This window comes from Schistosoma haematobium, chromosome 4, assembly GCF_000699445.3.
Source record: "Schistosoma haematobium chromosome 4, whole genome shotgun sequence".
NCBI lineage: Eukaryota > Metazoa > Platyhelminthes > Trematoda > Strigeidida > Schistosomatidae > Schistosoma > Schistosoma haematobium.
Window position 1 is genome coordinate 7,799,356 of NC_067199.1, and position 20,675 is coordinate 7,820,030.

General features: G+C 33.9%; 1 protein-coding gene across 1 annotated transcript; it reads right to left on the reverse strand.

The window, feature by feature from the left end:
• Positions 1-3,224: 3,224 nt before the first annotated feature.
• MS3_00007303 (uncharacterized protein) lies at positions 3,225-18,778 on the reverse strand. The gene is made up of 8 exons (XM_012937935.3): positions 18,712-18,778; positions 16,461-16,664; positions 16,130-16,424; positions 12,663-14,117; positions 11,417-11,799; positions 9,658-9,839; positions 5,335-8,108; positions 3,225-5,144 (listed from the first exon to the last, which is right to left on the reverse strand). The coding sequence occupies exons 2-7, from the start codon at positions 16,566-16,568 to the stop codon at positions 7,550-7,552; spliced, it is 2,982 nt and encodes a 993-aa protein (XP_012793389.3). The 5' UTR covers positions 16,569-16,664; positions 18,712-18,778; the 3' UTR covers positions 3,225-5,144; positions 5,335-7,549.
• Between the last annotated feature and the right edge of the window lie 1,897 nt (positions 18,779-20,675).

Sequence of the window (20,675 nt, forward strand, 5' to 3'; positions counted from 1 at the left end):
AAATACCTCTTGAAGTCAGTCACTAGTGAGCATATGCTGATTACTATCAGAAGAAATTTTTGTAGATATTATAGTAATTTCAATATTTGAGATCATGAGTCAGGTGAAGATAGACCATGGATACGCACTGCTGAGGAGTCCCACAATAGGACGAAACAGCCGTCCACTGCTTCCAGACTTTCCATGATGGTATAGCAACAATCAGCTCGTGAATTCAACTATTAAATTACTATAATATCCACAAAACCCCTCTCTAATTAATTAGATGCTCTGCTTAACCAAAATGTTGTTCCTTTTTGAATTTAATTATCAAGAAATATCTTCCAAACAGTTACTAACGATTCAAAATCACATTGTTCAATATTACAATGAGAGATATTACTATTAATATATCTGAACCTCTTTACTCATTAATGAATGTAATCTAACTTGATAGAAAATAGGATAACTGTTAATCCGAAAGTTTAGTGAGAATTGTTAAAAGAAAAATAATAGACAGTGAAATTGTTAGAAGTGAATCAATATTTCGTATGAAGTAAAGAATATCACTTCTTAAAATTAACCTACTTTCTTTTTTTCATAGATTGAGTTACTTCTCATTTATTTCTTTGATATATCTTGGAATAAAGTATTAAGGACATATTTATGTATACATTATAGCACAGATTGAAAGGATTATGAAAAGAACATAGAATATGAATAGTAAATTCTGTTTGATTTATTGTCAAGAGATAAATAATGATTATTTCCTCACTTCATGACTTTTGTCCGTACACCATGTTGACATATTTTCGACCACGTAGTGATGGCATTAGGCTTCGATTCAGATGACTGGATATCACAATCTTCATTTGACATAGAATGATACAAAAGATATTTTTGTAAGGTGAAAGGAAATAAAACTGATTTAATTAAACGATAAATAAGCATAAATATATTTGGAAATTGCCTAAAAATAGGGTAAATATTTGGTCCGCTAAAAGAACAAATAGCTAATGAGGAAATAATATAAATAATAGTAGTAAAAATGAAAGATGGTTCTTATAGGAAGTTCTGGTGAAGAAGAATGGAAATTCAAATTTACAAAATAACTAGTAAGTCAGTGGAGATTTAGCATCCATAATACATACACACAATCTAACAAAGGGTTTTTATATTTCATCTCAAATTTTGATACTCTTCTATCAATTACTCAATAAATGAAATTATGGAGGAAACTTGCAACCGATTAAAGTATTTCATTTGTTGACATTCCCTAAACAACCTATGCACTAACAACATTTAGGTAATGGATTAAGAAAGATATATTTCACAGATTGAAACCATGAGTCAATAGAAGCTAGACCACCACTGAAAACATGGAAGTACTGGACGTCCGTTTCGTCCTAGTATGGGACTCCTCAGAAGTGCGCATCCACGATCCCGCACCTCGCGAGATTCGCACCCAGGACCTATCACTCTAGCACCAGGTGTTTAACCAACTATACCACTGAGCCGGCATCCAACGGTGTTAATGTCTAATTTCAACCAATCCACGAAGTTGCGACACCGTATACCATTGTCTTCAGTGAGTTGATATCTCACAACTGACCCGGTTGAACTCCACTGGTAACGGCTTCTCACTAGAACTCCAGGAGTATCTCTTGAAGTCAGTCACTAGTGAGCAGATGATTATTATCTCCCCAAACCCCTTCTGATAAAGATATATTTCCTCAAAACTATGGATATATTTTGTAAATGAAGACAGATAAACGGTAGGCAATTATTTATGATCTAATGACTGGCTTCAGTCTCTCAATATGAAATACCACTGTCTGGTGGTGTAAAATCATGTCAGTTGGGCATTTCAGACCGCACAATTTGTTCGATATATTTTTTTCAATCCAAATGCCGTGACTAAATAATAATTAAACAAAGTGTATATATATTTACTTGACTTCTTTGGATAGCTTTAATCACTTATTTCCTGAAAATATTATGTGAAATTAAAATATTACTACTTATATCCGAAGAGTAATATGGTATTCAACATGCAAATAATAATCATTCCGTACTTCGACTCCACTCCATCGGATATTTTACAGTAGGACTTCAGGAACTCATCTTGTAGTAGGTCACTAGTGAGTACGGTCATAATGTTACTGAATACGTTTTTTAACCTCAGGTGTGGGACCATGGAAAACCAACTTAAGTCACTTTATGGAAAATACTACCTGAAGGTCAAAATGATCTTTGTAAAGCCCATTCAACATTGACTTGTTATACATCAACTGATACTCCTAATTAGGCTGTGGAAACCGTCCATCCTTTAATATCTTCAAAGAAAATGACGTTTGATAAAAATACTTATCTATAGGTAATGTCTAACGGCCAAAGCACATGAACGAGGCTTCAACCTGTGACCTATTACTCCGAAGTCAATCTACTTTAACGTCTAAATAGTCACTGTATAATATGTTATGATGGTGAATCTCATACTTCAATACAAACAACCTTCATATCTATTTTTGTTTAAGACCAGTAATAAAAAATTGAACACAATTTCACATAAGTAGCATTTTACAAAACAAATTTTAAATGATCTATATTAATAGATCGAATCATTGATCTTTATCCGCTTTTATCCTACTTGTACTCTGCTTAATAAACAAACTATTTTTTATGAATAATTCTGAAAATATAATCGGTTAAAATTGATTTTTTCTACACTTATTTACAAAATTTTAGCCAACGTAAATGTGAGTATAGGGTATACTTACTTATGCCTGTTACTCCTCGTGAAGGAGCATAGGCCGCTCACCAGCATTCTCCATTCAGCCCTGTCCTGGGCAATCCTTTCCAGTTGTGATTCATCCTTTTCATACCTGATTTCATTTCCCGACATAATGTGTTCTTTGACCTTCCTCTTTTCCGCTTTCCTTCAGGATTTCAAGTTAGGGCTTGCCTCGTGATTCATTTTGATGATTTGCGTAATGCATAGGGTATGACAATTAATAAATGCATGATCAGTGGCTATTTGATTGCATGACTTAGACAGCAGGTGGGGGGAGGAACAACTAGTCATTATAGTTGTTAGATTAAACCATATGTAGCTTAGCTGTTGAACTAAATTAAGATGCGAGAGCTTGAATTCTAGTTAAGATGAATTCAAATGGTATTTCGATGACTTGATAACATGGAAAACGCCCAAAGTTTTGTGTTTTTGGTGTTAAAAATGATCACCATGAGTTTTTAAACCAGTTGCTATACATGTTGAGATATTTGAAGTTTCTAAGGTTAATCAAAGTAACGAATTCCATTAATACAGACTAATGAGAATAGTATCTCTTAGCTTTCGTTTGTGTATAAACAAAAAAACGCGCCTGATACCCAACATGGAGAAGCACAGAGTGCCCACCAGCATTCTTCATCTAAATCTGTCCTGGGTAATCCTTCCCAGTTTCTATTGATCATTTTGATGTCTGCTTTCAGTTCTCGGTGCAATGTGTTCTTTAGCTTTCCTCTTTTTCGTTTCCTTTCAGGATTCAAAGTTGGCACTTACCTCGTGATGCAGTTTGGTGATTTTCGAAGTATATGTCCTATCCACCTCCAAAGTCTTTTCCTAAATCCCTCTTCGACTGGAGGCTGGTTTGTTCTCTCCTATAGTAGGCTGTTGCTGATAGTATCTTGTGTAAACAACTGTTTATAAATACTAGTACGTTCTTGATGATGGTTGTATGGTTGTTATTCAAGTTTCAGTTTTGTGCAGTAGACCTGTCTTGACGTTCATATTGAAGATTGTAACTTTGATATTGATTGTCAGTTGTTTTGAGTTCCATATGTTCTTCAACTGTAGGAATACTGTCCTTACTTTGCTAATCAGCACCTCCACATCTGCATCAGATCCTCCTTGTCCATCGATGATGCTGTCCAGATACGTGAAAGTTTCCATCTCTTCCAGAGACTCTTCATCAATTGTGATTGAGTTGGTGCTTTCAGTGTTGTATTTGAGAATCTTGATTTTTCCCTTGTGCATGTTCAGTCCTACTGGTGCAGGAACTGCTGCTACAGTGGTTGGTTTGACTTGTATTTGTTCGTGTGTATAAGTTAGAAAAGCTAGATCATCTGTGAAGTTCAAATCGTCTGGCTGCATCCAATCTGTCAATTGTATTGCGTACAAATTGACGCCTATATGTTCATAGTGACTGCGTACAACCTAAGGTTGTTTCTTCATCCCAAATTGGAATAAGTTAACGAATAAATTATTGAATGCTACCTAGTAACAGTAGATAGTTTTTCGTCCTAGTTTGAACTCCACAGTACCACACAACCACAAAACTGCATGAAATCATTCATGACATTCACGATAACTTACGATCACTAAATATGAATACGATGGTACATCTATGATTTAACTACAATTAATATGAAAGGAAAACAGAAAACTTTCAAATATGTAATAGTCAGCAAAATGACGGAATAAATTACGAGACAATTGATCAATTATTCCAAATTACTGTGGTCGTGTGATGATTATTCACATAAATCCGGACCATCAACACAAACACACAATGAATGGATATCAGAAAACTGAGTAACTGGTTAGCAAAACAAGTCGTTTTATATCAAACAACGACTAACTTATCTACAAAATATTTCACCTAAAATAAACACAATTGAAATATACGTAAAGCGTAACTGATTTGGATGTCGCAGGCCATTTATCAACTAAAAGATTCAAGGCCTTACAATCGGACGAAATTACCACTCCATTATATCAGAATCTTATACAGTAGTAGTTCTCATTCATCATGCTTAACACAACCATCAAAACAAACGGAACTCCATAAAATAAGCAGGTAAAATAAAGACCAGTCTTATCGTGTAGTGAACGAAGACCTGGGTAAGGTAACCCATTGTTGTATTAAGCAAAAGCATACACTGTATTTGTAAAATATGAACACAATACATTGAAAATATTATGTGCACATCTTCCTTGAATTGTCTCTTGAAAGCTCCATCGTTCTTTCATTCATGTTGCTACTCGGACTGCTTCTGCTTTTCTTTCTCTTCTCCTGATGTTCTTCTTCTGTCAGTAAGAATCCTTCTTTCAAATCTTGATACATACTACTCATATATGTCTGTATACGTACCAGACACCACAACTAGATGGCAAATGAACAGATAAATCCAAGACAATAAAATATACAAGATTTGGAGAGGAATATAATTTCGTTTATATTACTGTGACCAAATTCAAGTTGTTTTGAAGAGTTTAAGCAGTACGATTACAATATTATAGTGAAACGCAAATAAAATATTTATGCAGTATTAGTAAAATAAGCCAGTCATTACCAATGAATTGTTCACTCGGAAGTCTGTTTTCTCAAACGATTTTTCTTTCTTAATCGATCCAATGAATTACAGCAATAGTAAGAAATTTAGCATGATATTGTGCTAGCTTAACGATTAAAAATTAGGTGTGTTTTGCTCTCAATTGAGTTAACTTTAGAATTCGCTTCAGGTGTGTCTTAATTATGGTTTGTCCATCTTACCACGTATGTGAATAAATTGGCAATGAATGAATTGACCAAAACCATTTATGCTCTATCATAAAGCTTGATAAGAGATAAATAATTATGTTTCAAGAAACGATGAAGCCAATTAAAACAACAACAAATAGATGAAATAATGTTATGAGTCATTCTTAGTATTGTCTGATTCGGTCAAGACAAAGCCTGTTAACCAACTAGGTGTACACGAACCACAATTTTTTGTTGTCAAAATGAACTTCACTATAGTTCTTATAATAGTGAAAAAAGTATTGTGCTTTGTTTCTTAAGAAATTAACATAATAGTTGCACTATGCTTGAAATGTAAGAACTGTTATTAGAACCGGTGTTAGGATAGACTAAGCTATTCAACTGTATCAAGATGAGGACACTTGAATCCTACTTAGATCAAGAGAACTCTAATTACATTTCATTAATATGATGGCATGTGGGATATTCAAAGCCACAAAACCTATTATGTAACCACGGTCAGGGTATAGGAAAAGCAATTCATTTCCTACTGAAAACCTAAACGCAATGTTAATCACTGAGTTACATCCCACTTCGTTCATCGATTTCATTATGTGCATCATATTCGATCCAAAGTGGTTGCACGTATAGATGAATAATTGGAACACTGTACGAACGTCAAGAAAAGAATATGGTAAATATCCATCTGTTTCTGTTAAATGTTAGAAAAACTTATTAAATCAATCTAAAAACATCCTATCTATTATTGTAGATAAGTAGTTACGTACATATGCACTGATCTGTTGAATCTTAATTACCTATGAGAAAATGTATAACTATCCTACTTTTTTTCTAAAAATACTTCATAATTGCATTGAGACCTACCCTGGTATCATTGACTTTATTTCTGATATATCATAATTGGTACGCTTAAAATAAAATTCCTTCTCATTGTTCTTCTTACGTTTTATTCCTTAAATAAATATCTTCAGAAATTATAGTGTGATCAAAGAGCGCTCATATAGCACACCATTATGATAAACTTCATTTTTTTTCCTTTATAATGTCTAGATTTCAACGAGGGATTAATTCAACTTAATTTGGGAGGATTTAAATTACCCTGTTGTTGATATTGTTTGTCAGTGTTAGTCAGCATTTACATACCCTTACAAATTCATAAACATAGCATAGAATAGTGGTTAGTGGAATTCAGTAATGAAAATCATCAGACGGTTTCATAGAGTAAGCCATAAATTGGGAAAAAGAAAAGAGGCAGACGAAAAAAAAACATGTTGGGTCACAAACTGGAGGCAGACATCAAAAGAATCAATGGAACTTGGCGACAGATGGAAAGGAGAACCTAGAACAGAGTAGCTCGGAGACTCCTAGTTGGCGACCAATGCTCCACTAGGGATAACAGGTGTGATTAAGGTAGTACCATAGACCTTCAAACACAAATAAAGCGACTTAAAGTGGAATACATCAATCTGTATTTAGTGAATAATTTATATTAAATTACTACTAATTTTTAAAGCGATAAACTGAAGCTATACGTCAGAGGATTAGTTCTATCTATTTGAAGGAAAAACCAATTGATAAAATGTGTTGTTTGCATTTATAATTCAATATCATAAACAAAATAAGGTATTAAATCAAATAGATTCAATGCATGACATAATGAAGTATATTAAAATAACAACAGATCAAACTTGCAGATAACCTATGAAAATAAGGCGGTAATAAAAAAATATAGGTGAGTACACATACAAATGGTACAGTACAAAATGCAATCAAATGAACAAAATACCATTATTATCAGACTAGAGAGGAGGGGAAGGGGAGTAGGAAGAAGAAGGAGGGTTAGTATTAGTATTATACAAATAACATATATAATTACAATAAACTATTACAGGTTAAAGCAATTAACCACATGAAGACAAGTTTGATGAAAGACATTTGCAATAAACAAAATAATAACGATATTAGAAGTTATCATCAGTTTTCTTGAAGATAATTATTACCTATCCCTATTAGAATTTATAAACTAATTATGGTATTGTAATTTTCCCATTAGAATATTGTAAATGTGTATCATGATTATTGTTTCGATTAGTTTTAGATGATTTCAATAAATTATTACGTTTATTTTCAATAGTTTCAATGATAAAATGACTAATTAATGAACAACTCATTAATATACTTAAACATAATACACTAATACTATGTACACATGAATATCGCCAAAATAATGCTTGATGATGAAGCATAGCAATTAATGCTGGCATTAATAATTGACCAAAAAATGTAGCTAATTGAATATGATATGAATTAGAAAAAAATAAATTTGTAGTTAAATGTATAGTCATTAATGTACCAGTATAAGAAGATGATAAACCAATACCAATACCAAAACAAAGACTTCCGATTAACCATGTTATATAAGGATGTGATAATGAATTCATGTTTAATAGGGATGATGATGATGATGTTGTTGTGGAACATCTTCCAGTTGACATTGATAAATATGTTAATGCAATAGAACTAGTTACACAAATAAAACATCCACACAATTGTATGATAGTAATAATTATTGATGATTTTGTATTCCTAGAGACAGAATTTAAAAAAAGGAAAAACAAAATAGTAAACAAATGGTTACGTTTATTAAATATTTGGATAATGGGGGCTAGCAGTGTGAAATGTAGGATACTTATTTTGTTCTATTTCAAACTAGTCGGTTAGATGTACCTATATGTTAGTGTTAATTTTGATATTATCATCAAATAAAAACTGATCAAATTTAATCCTGAATATTAGCAACGGGAAAATGCAAAACTTTGGCACATATAAAACTTTTGGTGGAGTTGTGTTCTCTTAGCTGAGTTGTCTAATTGTGAAGATATCATCATCTTTCGAGATAGCGACATCAACAACATCTTCAAATGCAAGTGAGGTATTTGAAATCTTTTCTCACATACGAATGCTAGTTTGTCCTGTTAACCTTGCATCTGATTGGTTGTTACCATTTAGCATTGTCTGGAATCGAAAACATGTACATACTGGCGGGACAAATGTCGACAGTCAATCGAATTCAAGGTCAACAGAACTAGCTGCTATTCCCATGGGAAGGAGGAGATTCCAAATAGTTTACTTTTATTTGAAGTTTTTTTGGTGTTGTCGAGATAGGTGATGATAGCCTTAAGACTAAACCGCCCAACCCATGAAGCATAATCATTAACTTGAGCTAAAAATCTCACAATTCAATAATAATAATAATAATAATAATAATAATAATAATAATATTAATAATAATAATAACAACAATAATAATAATAATAATAACAACAATAATAATAATAACAATAATAATAATAATAACAATAATAATAATAATAGAAAGTGATTAGGCTTGTTTTACGAAGTACCTGGAGTTCAAAAGATTTATGTATTCCAGAATCTATATTTAGAGCCAGACGGATTCGTTCTTGATGAAAACAAAACTAATCGTTAGATTGCATTTCACTTTTTTTAACTACATTACAGAAACGAATTAGCTAACTAAACAATCATTTCCATTTTGTGTGTATTATACATATCTACTGCTAAAGCCCCAATACAAGCAGATAAAATTGAATTTACGGAACATTCATTAGTAAAAAAAAACAATAACCATTAAATTGCAGCTCGATATAACTACGTTCCTGTCCAACCCTGTTCTGATTTGGGCACTAGTCAAGTGGAGTAAATTGTCCAAAATATATTAGCTGGGTCATATAAAGGGAGATCATAACAGACCAGTGAACTATCAGAAGTATGTGTTAGGATGAATTTGACCAATGGTAATCATATCTAACTTCTCTGAACAAAGTACAAGAGAGGTTAAATACATAGGTACTGTTTATCACAACTTTAATGTGTGAATCAAGTATCACCATTTTCTCTGTATTCATCACAAGCTGTTTGTTTCTAGCTAAATGCCAATAGAGTATCATCACAGTTGTATTTAATTGTGAATGCTTACTTACCTACACATCACCAACGGGATTCATTTAAAATAAACTATAGGAAGCAATATTTAGGTCATTTTTCGTTATCTACTACCATTCACTAATTATAATTTAATATGAATGTATAAAATTATATGAAAATAACTTACTTTGCATAATTACGACGATGTTTTCTAGTTGAATATATACGCTTAGATAATAGCTGACTGTTTGAAATACCGGGTAAAGTATCTCGTAAATCTGGCCATTTTATATTGATTATCAATAAACGAACTAAAAAGCCAACGAGATTACCAAGCCAAAACAAACTGGTCACAATTATTGCTAATGTCTTGTTAAAAGAAATAAATAAATTGGACTGAATGTACCGATACTTGATATAAATTTACACGAACAATCATTTTGTTAACAAAATAAAGATATCAGAAGCCCAGTAACTATGTGCATATTGTGTATACATAATAATGAGTTTCACTAATTGGGTTTATATATGGACTAAAAGTTTTTCGGCTATGTGATCAGGATGGTTGAGTTGAATGCTTGCTTACACCATAGAGCTACAATCGAATATGATTCAACCACCACAAATATACTTATTTAAGAGATGTCAAGTATATAAGCCTTTACCAGATAATGTAATAAGTTACATTACATATTATAATTTGTAGATGACAACCAATTATAACCCCACATCAACCAAGTACAGATTTGTATACTTGACTTTAAGCCATACTCAAAAATGTGAAAGCTAGCGATATCATCCGATTTTTCCAAACAAAAGTAGATGGAGTAGGGTTCAAACCTATCTTACCAATTGGATTATCGCTTAATAACCAATATTTCGCCTTTATTGTATGTTCTTAACTAGTTTGCCGGTAGATAATTAATAATTCCAATAGTTATCCTGTTCAATTAATAATGGTTTATGCTTTAGGAATAGTTTTAGGAGAACTTTCGAGATTAAATCAAATTCAAAAGGAATTAAAAATTAGTAGTCATGACAATTTTCTTCTCTTACGGAAGGGGGGATTGGTAAGTTAATAGTTTGTAATTGTTCAAATGAATGAAAGACCATGACCGTTAACCAGAAGAACAAGTTTTTATACAATGAGATAACATTTATGTGAACAAATTATTCACAGAAAATAAATGAAATAGCTCTGTAGGCTACTCGGTTGTCAATACGTTATTATCTGACTGACAAGCTTAATTCTTGGTCATTATATCATTTTGTGAAAGTATAAATGACGACATCTATAAAATGTTGACCATAGCATACTCATGTATATATAATCAAATGATATTCAACAAGCTTTCAGACCATTTGGGGGCCTCGAGACATATTTTAAATCTGAGGGCTAGTGATACCACTCAAACCGAAATAAGTGTACAGGGGTTGGGATCTAGAAGTTGGTGGTTGAAATTCAAACGATTTAATCATTAAACTACAGCTCATAGTATAAAACCTCTAATTGAATAAAAACAACGAATTTAATCTATATTTAAATTTTGTGTTTTAATCCCTATGCTAAGCCATATTAATGTGACAAATTGTCAATATAATATGACAATTTAAGACAGAAAGTTAATGATAGTTGACACACATGAAATAACATTAAATAGATTAAATAAAAAAGCGTGAGTGTCAATGAGCAAACAACACAGGTACATGTAAGCAGAACTTTGATTCATACTTGACATATGAGGAATTAGAAATTATTGATTTACTTCCAGTAAATACTCTAAACTGAGAGAAGTGAAATGAAGGCTACAAAATAATAACTCACTAGTTCAAATGGTGAATGTCTAACCCAACTACATACCATTAAACTTGAAACTCAATAACAAGTGTATTTCATACAAAATAATAGTTATATAAATAGTTATATGAATAACATAAATACTTACTGGAGACCAAAGAAGATAACGGATAGTGAGACTAGCAACAAAGCCAGCATATGTTGTCTCCAAACCACTATTTAGAAACACGGATAATAACAGCCAAAAATTTGATGGCCATTGAATTCTTGGCCAATGAGTTTCAAATACAGAATAATCAGTCATAGAGGAGGTAATATCATCAACAACATTAGGATTTAATACTGTCATCGATTTAGACACTGAATAACCAGAAATATTATTTCCTGAAGATGATTTAATTAAGGAATTTTTCAGAACAACACCTTCATCATTCAATTCAGAATCAGAATGACAGACTAGCTCTTCGTTGTTATCAATAAAATGACTTCGATTCCATAGTTCAACTGAATCCGACTCACTGTCGTCTTCATCTTATGTAAAAATAAAAAAGGTATAATATTCAATGGTGATTATTATCAGGATAATTATATAGATATTAGTCGTATATCTCACAACCAAAACACTGCAGTGTCTTCTGGAAAATGACTCAGTCAGTTGTAATTAATGAAGAGCCTGGTAATAACTTGAGTCACCTCGGATCGTCACACCATATTGGTATGGTAAGAAAAAAATAACAGAATAAAGGAATTAGAGTACTGTAGTGAAAATGATAATGAGATAGACTAAAAATTGAGAATATGGTTTGATAAGAAGGAATGAAAACGGTATATATGAAGAAATACTTGAATTCAAGATCTACAGTATGACAAGAAGTGAATATTCCTAGACTATTGTGACCGAATACAAGCAACATAACTGAAAGTCACTAACTGCTGATCGCGGTTATTGAACGGGCACCAAACAGATGATCTGAGTTTATCAACATGACTCAAACCAACAGTTAATGAACAGATACCATGTTTTGGTGAGCATAGACGTAAATCTTTACTAGCTATCTTTGATATTGTAAGCATGAATAAACTGAAGTTTCTAAAGTAAAAAACACGTTAAATCCCTCCTGGTTGTTTTTCTACATTTCAAGATAATGAATAGTTTGATATACGTAGTACACCCAATCCATTTTAGTTCATATCTGCTTTCAAAAAACTTAACAGTCACAAAACTTTTGCAACTTACAGTGAATTGAACCACCTAGAATATATATATATATACGGTGGTAGTAAAATCGAGATATCACCATCAAATTTTAGTCAGTATTAACATAAAAAATCAGGTTAACAGTTATGATCTGATAGTCATTTCACAAATATCTAAGTGTAATCTTCTAGCCTACCTGATCCTCCAAGTAATCTTGATTTGAGACCTTCTTCAGAATGATTTTCATTACTATCAGTATCTGATCGTTGCATCACACTTGGTGACGAGAGTTTGCCAGCGGAAATAAGCTCGAAATTATTATCATCTATGATCTGAAGATCAAAGTAACGAATAAATATCGATTCACACCAACTTGTTAATGGAATTGTCAACAGCCAAAGTATCATTGAAATAATACTTAGTAGTAGATAGACTTTCTGAACTGATTCTACTGGATGTTGAAACGGTAACAGATTATGAGATTTATCCAACGAGTGTTCAGCAATACGATGATGATGATATTTATGATTTGTTGAATTGATAACTACAATAATATCGTTTGACTGTAATACAGGTGGAAATTTACTGAATGTGAATTGAGTAGAAGAGTTATTAGTTATTAACCCTACTTCATCGGTAATATTATACATGCCAAGTATTACTTTATTCTTAGTTATTGGTTTAGACGCATTAGATATGTAAATATCTTTTGTTGAATTCACATTATTAATGAAAATTTCATTAGATTTATGATCTTTAACAATTTTAGAGTCATGTGGAAATCCTATTGAAACATTGTTCAAGTGAATTGAAAGATGGCTAGAGGAAGAATTTGTAGAAATTTTAGAGATAGCATCATTATTATTTGATTGTTTGGTAGAATTTAAATTCGTGATGTTCATTAACATAGTAGTAGTGGTAATAGTAGACTGGTTTTGGACTACAGGATTTTGAAGTTTATTTGGATTAACGACAGAGGTCAGTGATTTATGAGTAGATGGATCATCGTCTAATTCTTCAATTTGACGCTCTTCAGTAAGTTTCTTCATTTTAGACGCTGCTTTACTACCATCCGCAGATGAACTATCTTGGTTCAAATGTTTAGCATCATTGACTGACGGCTTTTTCTTGAATGTAGGTTTGATAGTAACCGAAGAGTTCACTGTAATGTTATGTGATGTTTCATTTATATTGATTTCGTTTGTTGACGTAAAATTAGGTATGATTAGATTTAAATTGTGAGATTGATCAGTAGATATTTTATGATGATTAATGTCCATAGTGGTTTGAGGTGTTGTTTGCAGACCAAAATTAGATTTATTCAGTAGTGGGGTACTAACTGAAATTTGTCGAGGGATACGAATAAGTGGAGAAATTTTATTGTGTTTACTAATGCCAGTACTGCTACTCTCAACAGATTTAATGGGAATTACATTAGATACGTTTGAAATGAAGTTATGCTTATGTGAATGCTGTGGTTCATTCAGTGTAGTACTGGGATGAACATCTAATGATGTAATGGCATTTAAATTTGGCTCAATAAATAAAATAAAATATGGAGTAAATACACAACCCAATAAGAAAACACTTGTTAAATATTGTGGCACAATGTGGAGTCGGTGTTTTACGTTCTCACGATGATAAACACATCCTGAAAAATGATAAATTACAAAATAAAAAAAGTTTCAAAACTTAGTTTTAAATTACTTTTAAGGAAGATTTTTACATTCCACAGTCGCTATTTTAATACATTAATTCATTGAAGGTGTAGCTTTTATCAAATACACAATTACAACATATTTAGGTAACGTCAAATTAGATAGTTGTTGTGACTTATGTCCGACTAGTTATCACGTGATTTATCCACCAATCAAAATACGACTTATACGATCTTAGCACTGTGCCAAACCAATGACGTTCGAGCGGTATGAGCAGCCTAGCGTCCTTATTGGTCATATGTCCGCCTACCCCGTCCACTTGAGTCCAGAACACCAATACCAGCTCCCACTATGCGAATCGAATCGAATTGAATCACTTATTTCAGATATACTGGGTTTATATATCAACTAAGCAAACCGCAACGCACTATAAAATAGGAAATAACATTTATGGACAATAAAGCCAAAAAAGTGACTGTGAACGTGGGAAGCAGTAGTCAATAAACTGAACATAGCTTACGACCAGTAAATTGTATAATAATAAATTATAGATCAAAATGAAGCTTATAATAAGAGGAATATAAATATACATAATCTAATTATTGAATAGTTATACCATCAGAATGTATAGATAATATTAGTTAACTAATACGTCCCAGAAGTTACTCGTGATTTAATCTTCGCTCGGATATAACAATAGCCATTTCAGAGGCGACTGTGAGTTTGATGACTGCAATCTATCTAATGTTCAGAGGTAAATTATTTCACTATGTGGCTTCGTGAATGTTTTAGTCACTCACTTTGATATAGGGTCAGTCACTTATTTTCCCACAGTAACAGGATAAACGGCATCTTTTGAGTTAGTTTTACTACTACGGGTTACAAATTTTGAATGATCAGGAACACGAATGAAATGTCAAAATGAAGAATAGAATGCTAATTGATGGATAATGAGAAGTAATACACTGCTCACAAGATTTAATTTACTGAAAATCAGTTTCCAAAATGAATGGCAATTAAAAATACTGGATAACTAATAAAGCAATGATAATTGCATTTTACATCCTATTTTTGCAAACACAAGTATAAAGTGAACAAAAACTTCAAAAAACATTACATAAAGTGCAACTAATCAGCACAAACTGATATTCGAAGGTCATTGTGTAATCATTAAATTCACGATTATGAGTATCGATTAAACCGCCTTTTTCATGTTAGGTTTTCTCAATAAATTTAAAAAAATTACTAATTTAATCATTTTAAGTTTTTGATTGTGGAAATTCTGAGGATATATTTTTCTGCGCAACTTATGGAGTCTATGCTACATCCAAGGTGATGATCCTAAGTGCCTCCGGACCCTGACATTATTTCAGTCTTCGTATGGCGAGCTAGGCTATGAGATACTTTGGCGAAACGCCGACACAAAGACCAATTTTAGGCTTGTGACTCAAAGTTTGAGTCACAAGTTTTATGGGACAACCATTGGCACTAGTTGACCGTCTATATTGGAACAGAAGAACGAGGGTCATAACTCATACACCGGTGATTGAAAGTCATAGGCTTTCACCGGTCAACAAAGTACAATAATAGTCATATGCTAAATTGAATCGTCAGTGCCGGGAACCAGTGAATAAGGTTTGTTTTGCTTTTGAACATGTCTACATCTGCTGGAAAAGTCGAAGGGTGAACTGTATTGGTGCAGTACATCGGCTAAGTGAGACTAAATGAAAGAACTACGATTTGATCCTACTTTAAAACTAACATTTCAGAGGAGTATAAACTATTAGAAAAATATTCGATCATATCTTACTTGTATATCTGCTATTCCAGATAACTAGAAAGTAATTATTATCAATTGTTTTCTAGCACTGCTATAACCATTTAAATACATTTTTAGAAACTTTTCAAATATACCCTTAGTTTCAATTGTAGATAGGATGTAATGATTATTAAGCTAAGATAAAATGTCAGCCGAAAAAAAGGTTCGTACATATATTTTTGTTACCTTGCAAAGAAATTGTTACAAATAAACCTTGAAGAAAAAAAACTGCCAGCATCCACCAAAGATGTTTAACGAAAATAATAAGACCATTGGATATCACTAGGCCGAAAAGTCCAACACTTAGTAAATCATTTGGTTTAGTAGAACCTTCTGAATCCAGTAATAAACAGCTAACTATCCATCCACCAATACACCCAACGGCCTTCGACGTAAAAACAAGAGCTGTTTCATCCTCTCGTGAGCCAGCTAACTTTTCCAGATATAGAATACTTGGTCCTATGAGTCCTGTTGAAAGACCCTGAGGTAATAGTCAAAAAATAAGTAGGAAACTTACGACCAATAAGAAAACAAAAGTGAAGATTGTTTTCCTCATACACTTGATGATTGTGCACCTATCCGGTACGGAATTTCGCCTTATCCTAGCTGTCCTAGACGACGGCATCAGTGGTAGTAGGTGAAAAAACCTTTGGAGTTCTTAAAATATTGTCGACTGATGGAAAGTAGTTCGAGTGTGCTGACAGAATCACGATCAAGTAATCTTAATGGAGAGAGGGAGAAAAGTCTGGGTTATTACATCTGCCAAGAATATCTTTTTCGGAAATAGAGAAAAATGAACAAAAACAAGAAAATATGACTTGTTGTCTTTTTTGAGGAAACAATTACATTCTTTATTTAGCCATGTCGTGTCCGAACTTTACACATATTGTTGTAAATCATACATCTTATTTTTTTAAAAATTTTGAGAAAACTATTCATACCACGTAGAGGAAATTCCGGATATTTTACACAAAAAGATGTAAATTGAGTTAAATATGTCTCTATGACATTTGTTATGAAGAAAGTTACAGCAGGGTCACTACTGGCCTCTGTTCTGAGCCGTATCTGATAACGTCTTAAGTCACTATGTCGCACCAGCCCCCGAATGCCCTGGTATAGCCGAGAGCGGGGTGGGTTCGCCCTCCCTCTCGAAATACTCTCACACGGCCACGCGTATATAGCCTCTGCCAGGGAAGTCCTACTCATTGCCTTCTCGTGGCGGGGGTGTTGTTTACGAAAATGAGAGGACGGAAAGCGAATGTCCGGCGTTTTGACCGGATTCCAAATCAATGGTGCACATGGGCACCAGTATCCTGCGGGAACAAATGGCGTATGAACCAATTGTTGGTCACCGGCTTCCATGGGATTGCATCTCCTTACGATGCTCCACTGCCTTGTGGATCAGACCTTCAGGTCGAAGGCTCCGAGTGTGGCCCTCTAATAAAACCACCTGCTTCGGTTTGGGCACCCGGGCAGTATCACAGCCCTCACACATGTCGAATGAGATTTGTGTGGCGCATATGTATTTGGTGCCTTCTTGTACCAATATCTATGTGTTAAAATAAATAAAATTTTCCCCATGAACTCATTTTTTTATATTACCTATACCGATTCTTTCCTACTACCCTAGGATTTGTCTTCATGATTTTATCGCTCTGTGGTGATGTGGTGGGGCAAACTGAGCCGATATAAAAGTGCCAGGTTTCGCTCGGTACATAAGTGACACTTTTGTGAGGGTGTAAGATATAATCTGTTTTATTGGTGAGTAGTTAGTCGGGTTTCGAGTCCAAAATCTAAAGACCAAATGCCCTGACCATAAAACAAATACCCTCATAAATATTTTGGGGATTCTTCATGGTATATGTCCCTCAGATTGTTGTAAAACTAAATTGTCTGTCGCTGTCGAAGATCTGACTATTTTTATGCCTAAAATTGCAATACTGAATAAAGCTATTTTTATGCCGAATAGGAAACCTTGACTTGCCAACTGTAGTAGATTGACGGTAAAAAAAAATGTACAGATCAATCATTACTGTGATAAAGGGCTCATTGAAGCTAAATTGGGAAGTAATCGTCTGTGATTGATTAAAAAGTCATGACAACCGGTTACGACAACAGTCAGGCCAAGATCGGAGATTTTCTGAATTACTTGAGTACGAGCTCATGCTTTATTGGGAGTAGAAAAGGACTTCCACTCTTGAAAGCTGATTCAGTTGTATAGAAATGATAAATGAGGGCCTATCAAATAGCTGTTCGAATCGACTGACATAACGATGTCTATTTGTATATCTATTTTCAAGGGTCAGTGTTCTAGGTAGCATAGAATTAAGCAGTAACTCGGCAAAATGAAGACGACCTGACAAACGTATCACAAAACTTTAAATAATATATGAATTGACGTGCAGTTATAAACATATTAACCCAGGAGGGTGTAGTACTACACCACGAAGCTACTATAGTAGTTTCGTAAACCCAGTTAATCAAAAATAGCCAAGCAGATGAAGGCAATTGACTACGTGTAAATGTGCGAATCTCCATAGGGAAATTTTATCAATAAAAACACATTTTTAGCATCTGATAAAGCAGTTATGATAATCGAAGCGAGCAGGGAAGTTTTTATAAAAACTGTAGTATAAATACTCTAGCATGGTTTAGTATGTAAAATCGCTACTGTACAATGCATTTCAGAAAACAAAATTACTTAATCAGACTTTGAATAAGTTAAAGAGTCTAGAAAACTATCCAAAGGCACAGCATTTAGGACTTACCTGATACTATCCCTTCAAAAAATAACTGGAGCGTAGTACCTCGACATACGCGCCAACCTTGGCAACAATTTCGATTTTCAGTCCGTGTATTTGTAACGCAGAAGAAACTTTATGCACATCAAACGAGAAAATGTAGCTTACTTCTATTTCATTTTGGAAAGGGCAGGAGGCAAGGTGGTCTGTGTTAGTCCCGGAAATTATGGTCTCTCAGATGATCCAACTTCCTTATGGAAACGTTGATAGATGGAGCTTCAGTCACATATTGAGGTAATGAATTCTATCTGTTGATGATTCGACAAGAAAGTCGATAGTCGTCTGACAAGTAATTTGTTTTGGGCTGGTGAAAGTTTCTCGACTTTCCTCGTAAATCCTGTGGTTTGGGAGACTAGAAAAGTGCGGGAATATCAGATGCAAATTTATCACTAAATAATTTGGAAACTCTGTTTCTTCAGTGTGACGATGAAAATAGGTTTGGTTTAGCCAGTAGAACATCAAACGAGAGCCTCGCTATTCCGGGAATCAGCTTAGTTGTGGTCCTCTGGACCTTCTCCGAAAGCTCACTGTTTTTTTAAGCAGGGGCTAGTCCCTTGTATGCAGTACTCGAGCCTAGGACGCACGAGTACTGTACACAACGTCAAAAAGATTTTAGCATCGACATGGCTAAAGTCTCTACGCATTGAATTCAAGGTTCTAAAGCTTTTGGCGACTATCTCATTGCACTGTACTGTAGTTTTTAGGTGTTGGCTAACAATGTGTGTCATTGTGTGTCTGAACAACAAGTAGCTCAGTGTAATTCACCGTGTATGTATCTGTACCTTGATGACCAATATGCATTACAAAGCACTTAGAAGCATTAATCGGCAACTGCGAAGCTTGAGATCAGATAATTTCTCCAGGTTATTTTGGAGTACTAAGCTATTGCCTGTACTTCCTATTGTTCTCTATTTCTTGACATCGTCGGCATATAAGAAAATCAGTGACGATATGAGATGAGAAAGATCATTCATTTACAAGAGCAATAACACTGATCCCCAAACTGTACCCTGAGGCACTCTGCTATGCACAGTTTTTCGGCTAGAAACTTTGAGTTCAGTCATACTTTTTGTTGGCGTCTAACTAGGAGATTTTTTGTCCACATTGATAATATGCTCCTAATCCCCATAGTACTTAACCTATATAGCAGCAAGTTTGTCAAACGTTTTCTTGAAGTCAGTGTAAGCTACGTCTATAGGTCACGTTTGGTCTTTAAGAGTGCACTAACTTTTGCGCGTTACCAATAGGTTAGTGAGACAGGAATAACCTGTTCTGAAGCCATGCTGTTTTTCAGAATGAGTCCCGTTCTCATCGAGATTCGTGAACAGTTCATTCAGAATAATATCTTCTAAAATTTTAGCAACCACGCTGATTGAGATAACAGGTCGATAGTTCTCAGGTTTCTGTTTCGTACCTGTTTTGAATACAGGATTACTATGGCGTTCTTCCAGTCTTTCGCTAATCGACCTTGGGATACAAATAAATTAAAACATATGCTTAAGGGATTCACGGAAACAGTTGCTAGTTCCTTTAGAAGCCTGTGATACATTTAACCGAGTCCCATGGATTTGTCTGTATTGATCTCATTTATCAGATCAGAGGAATCGTGTTCCTTAACGGTCACAGTGTCCAGTATGTGTGGGGGGGTGTATGAACTGAGAAAGGGTGTCTCTATGGTATATGCATTGCTGAAGTAATTCCAGAATAACTGAGCCTTACCATAATCGTCCTCCAGAACTGGTGAAGTACCATTATTTCCCCATAATGCTGTAATATTTCCTCTTCCCTTAGTAATTTTGTTTTGATGCATATATGAGCGTTTAGGGTATTCTATAGATTCCTTGACAAGTTTTTCTTCGTAAAATCTACTGGACACTAACATTTCGAGCTTCCCAAAATCGAAACTTTGTTTCGCCATTACCCATTTAACT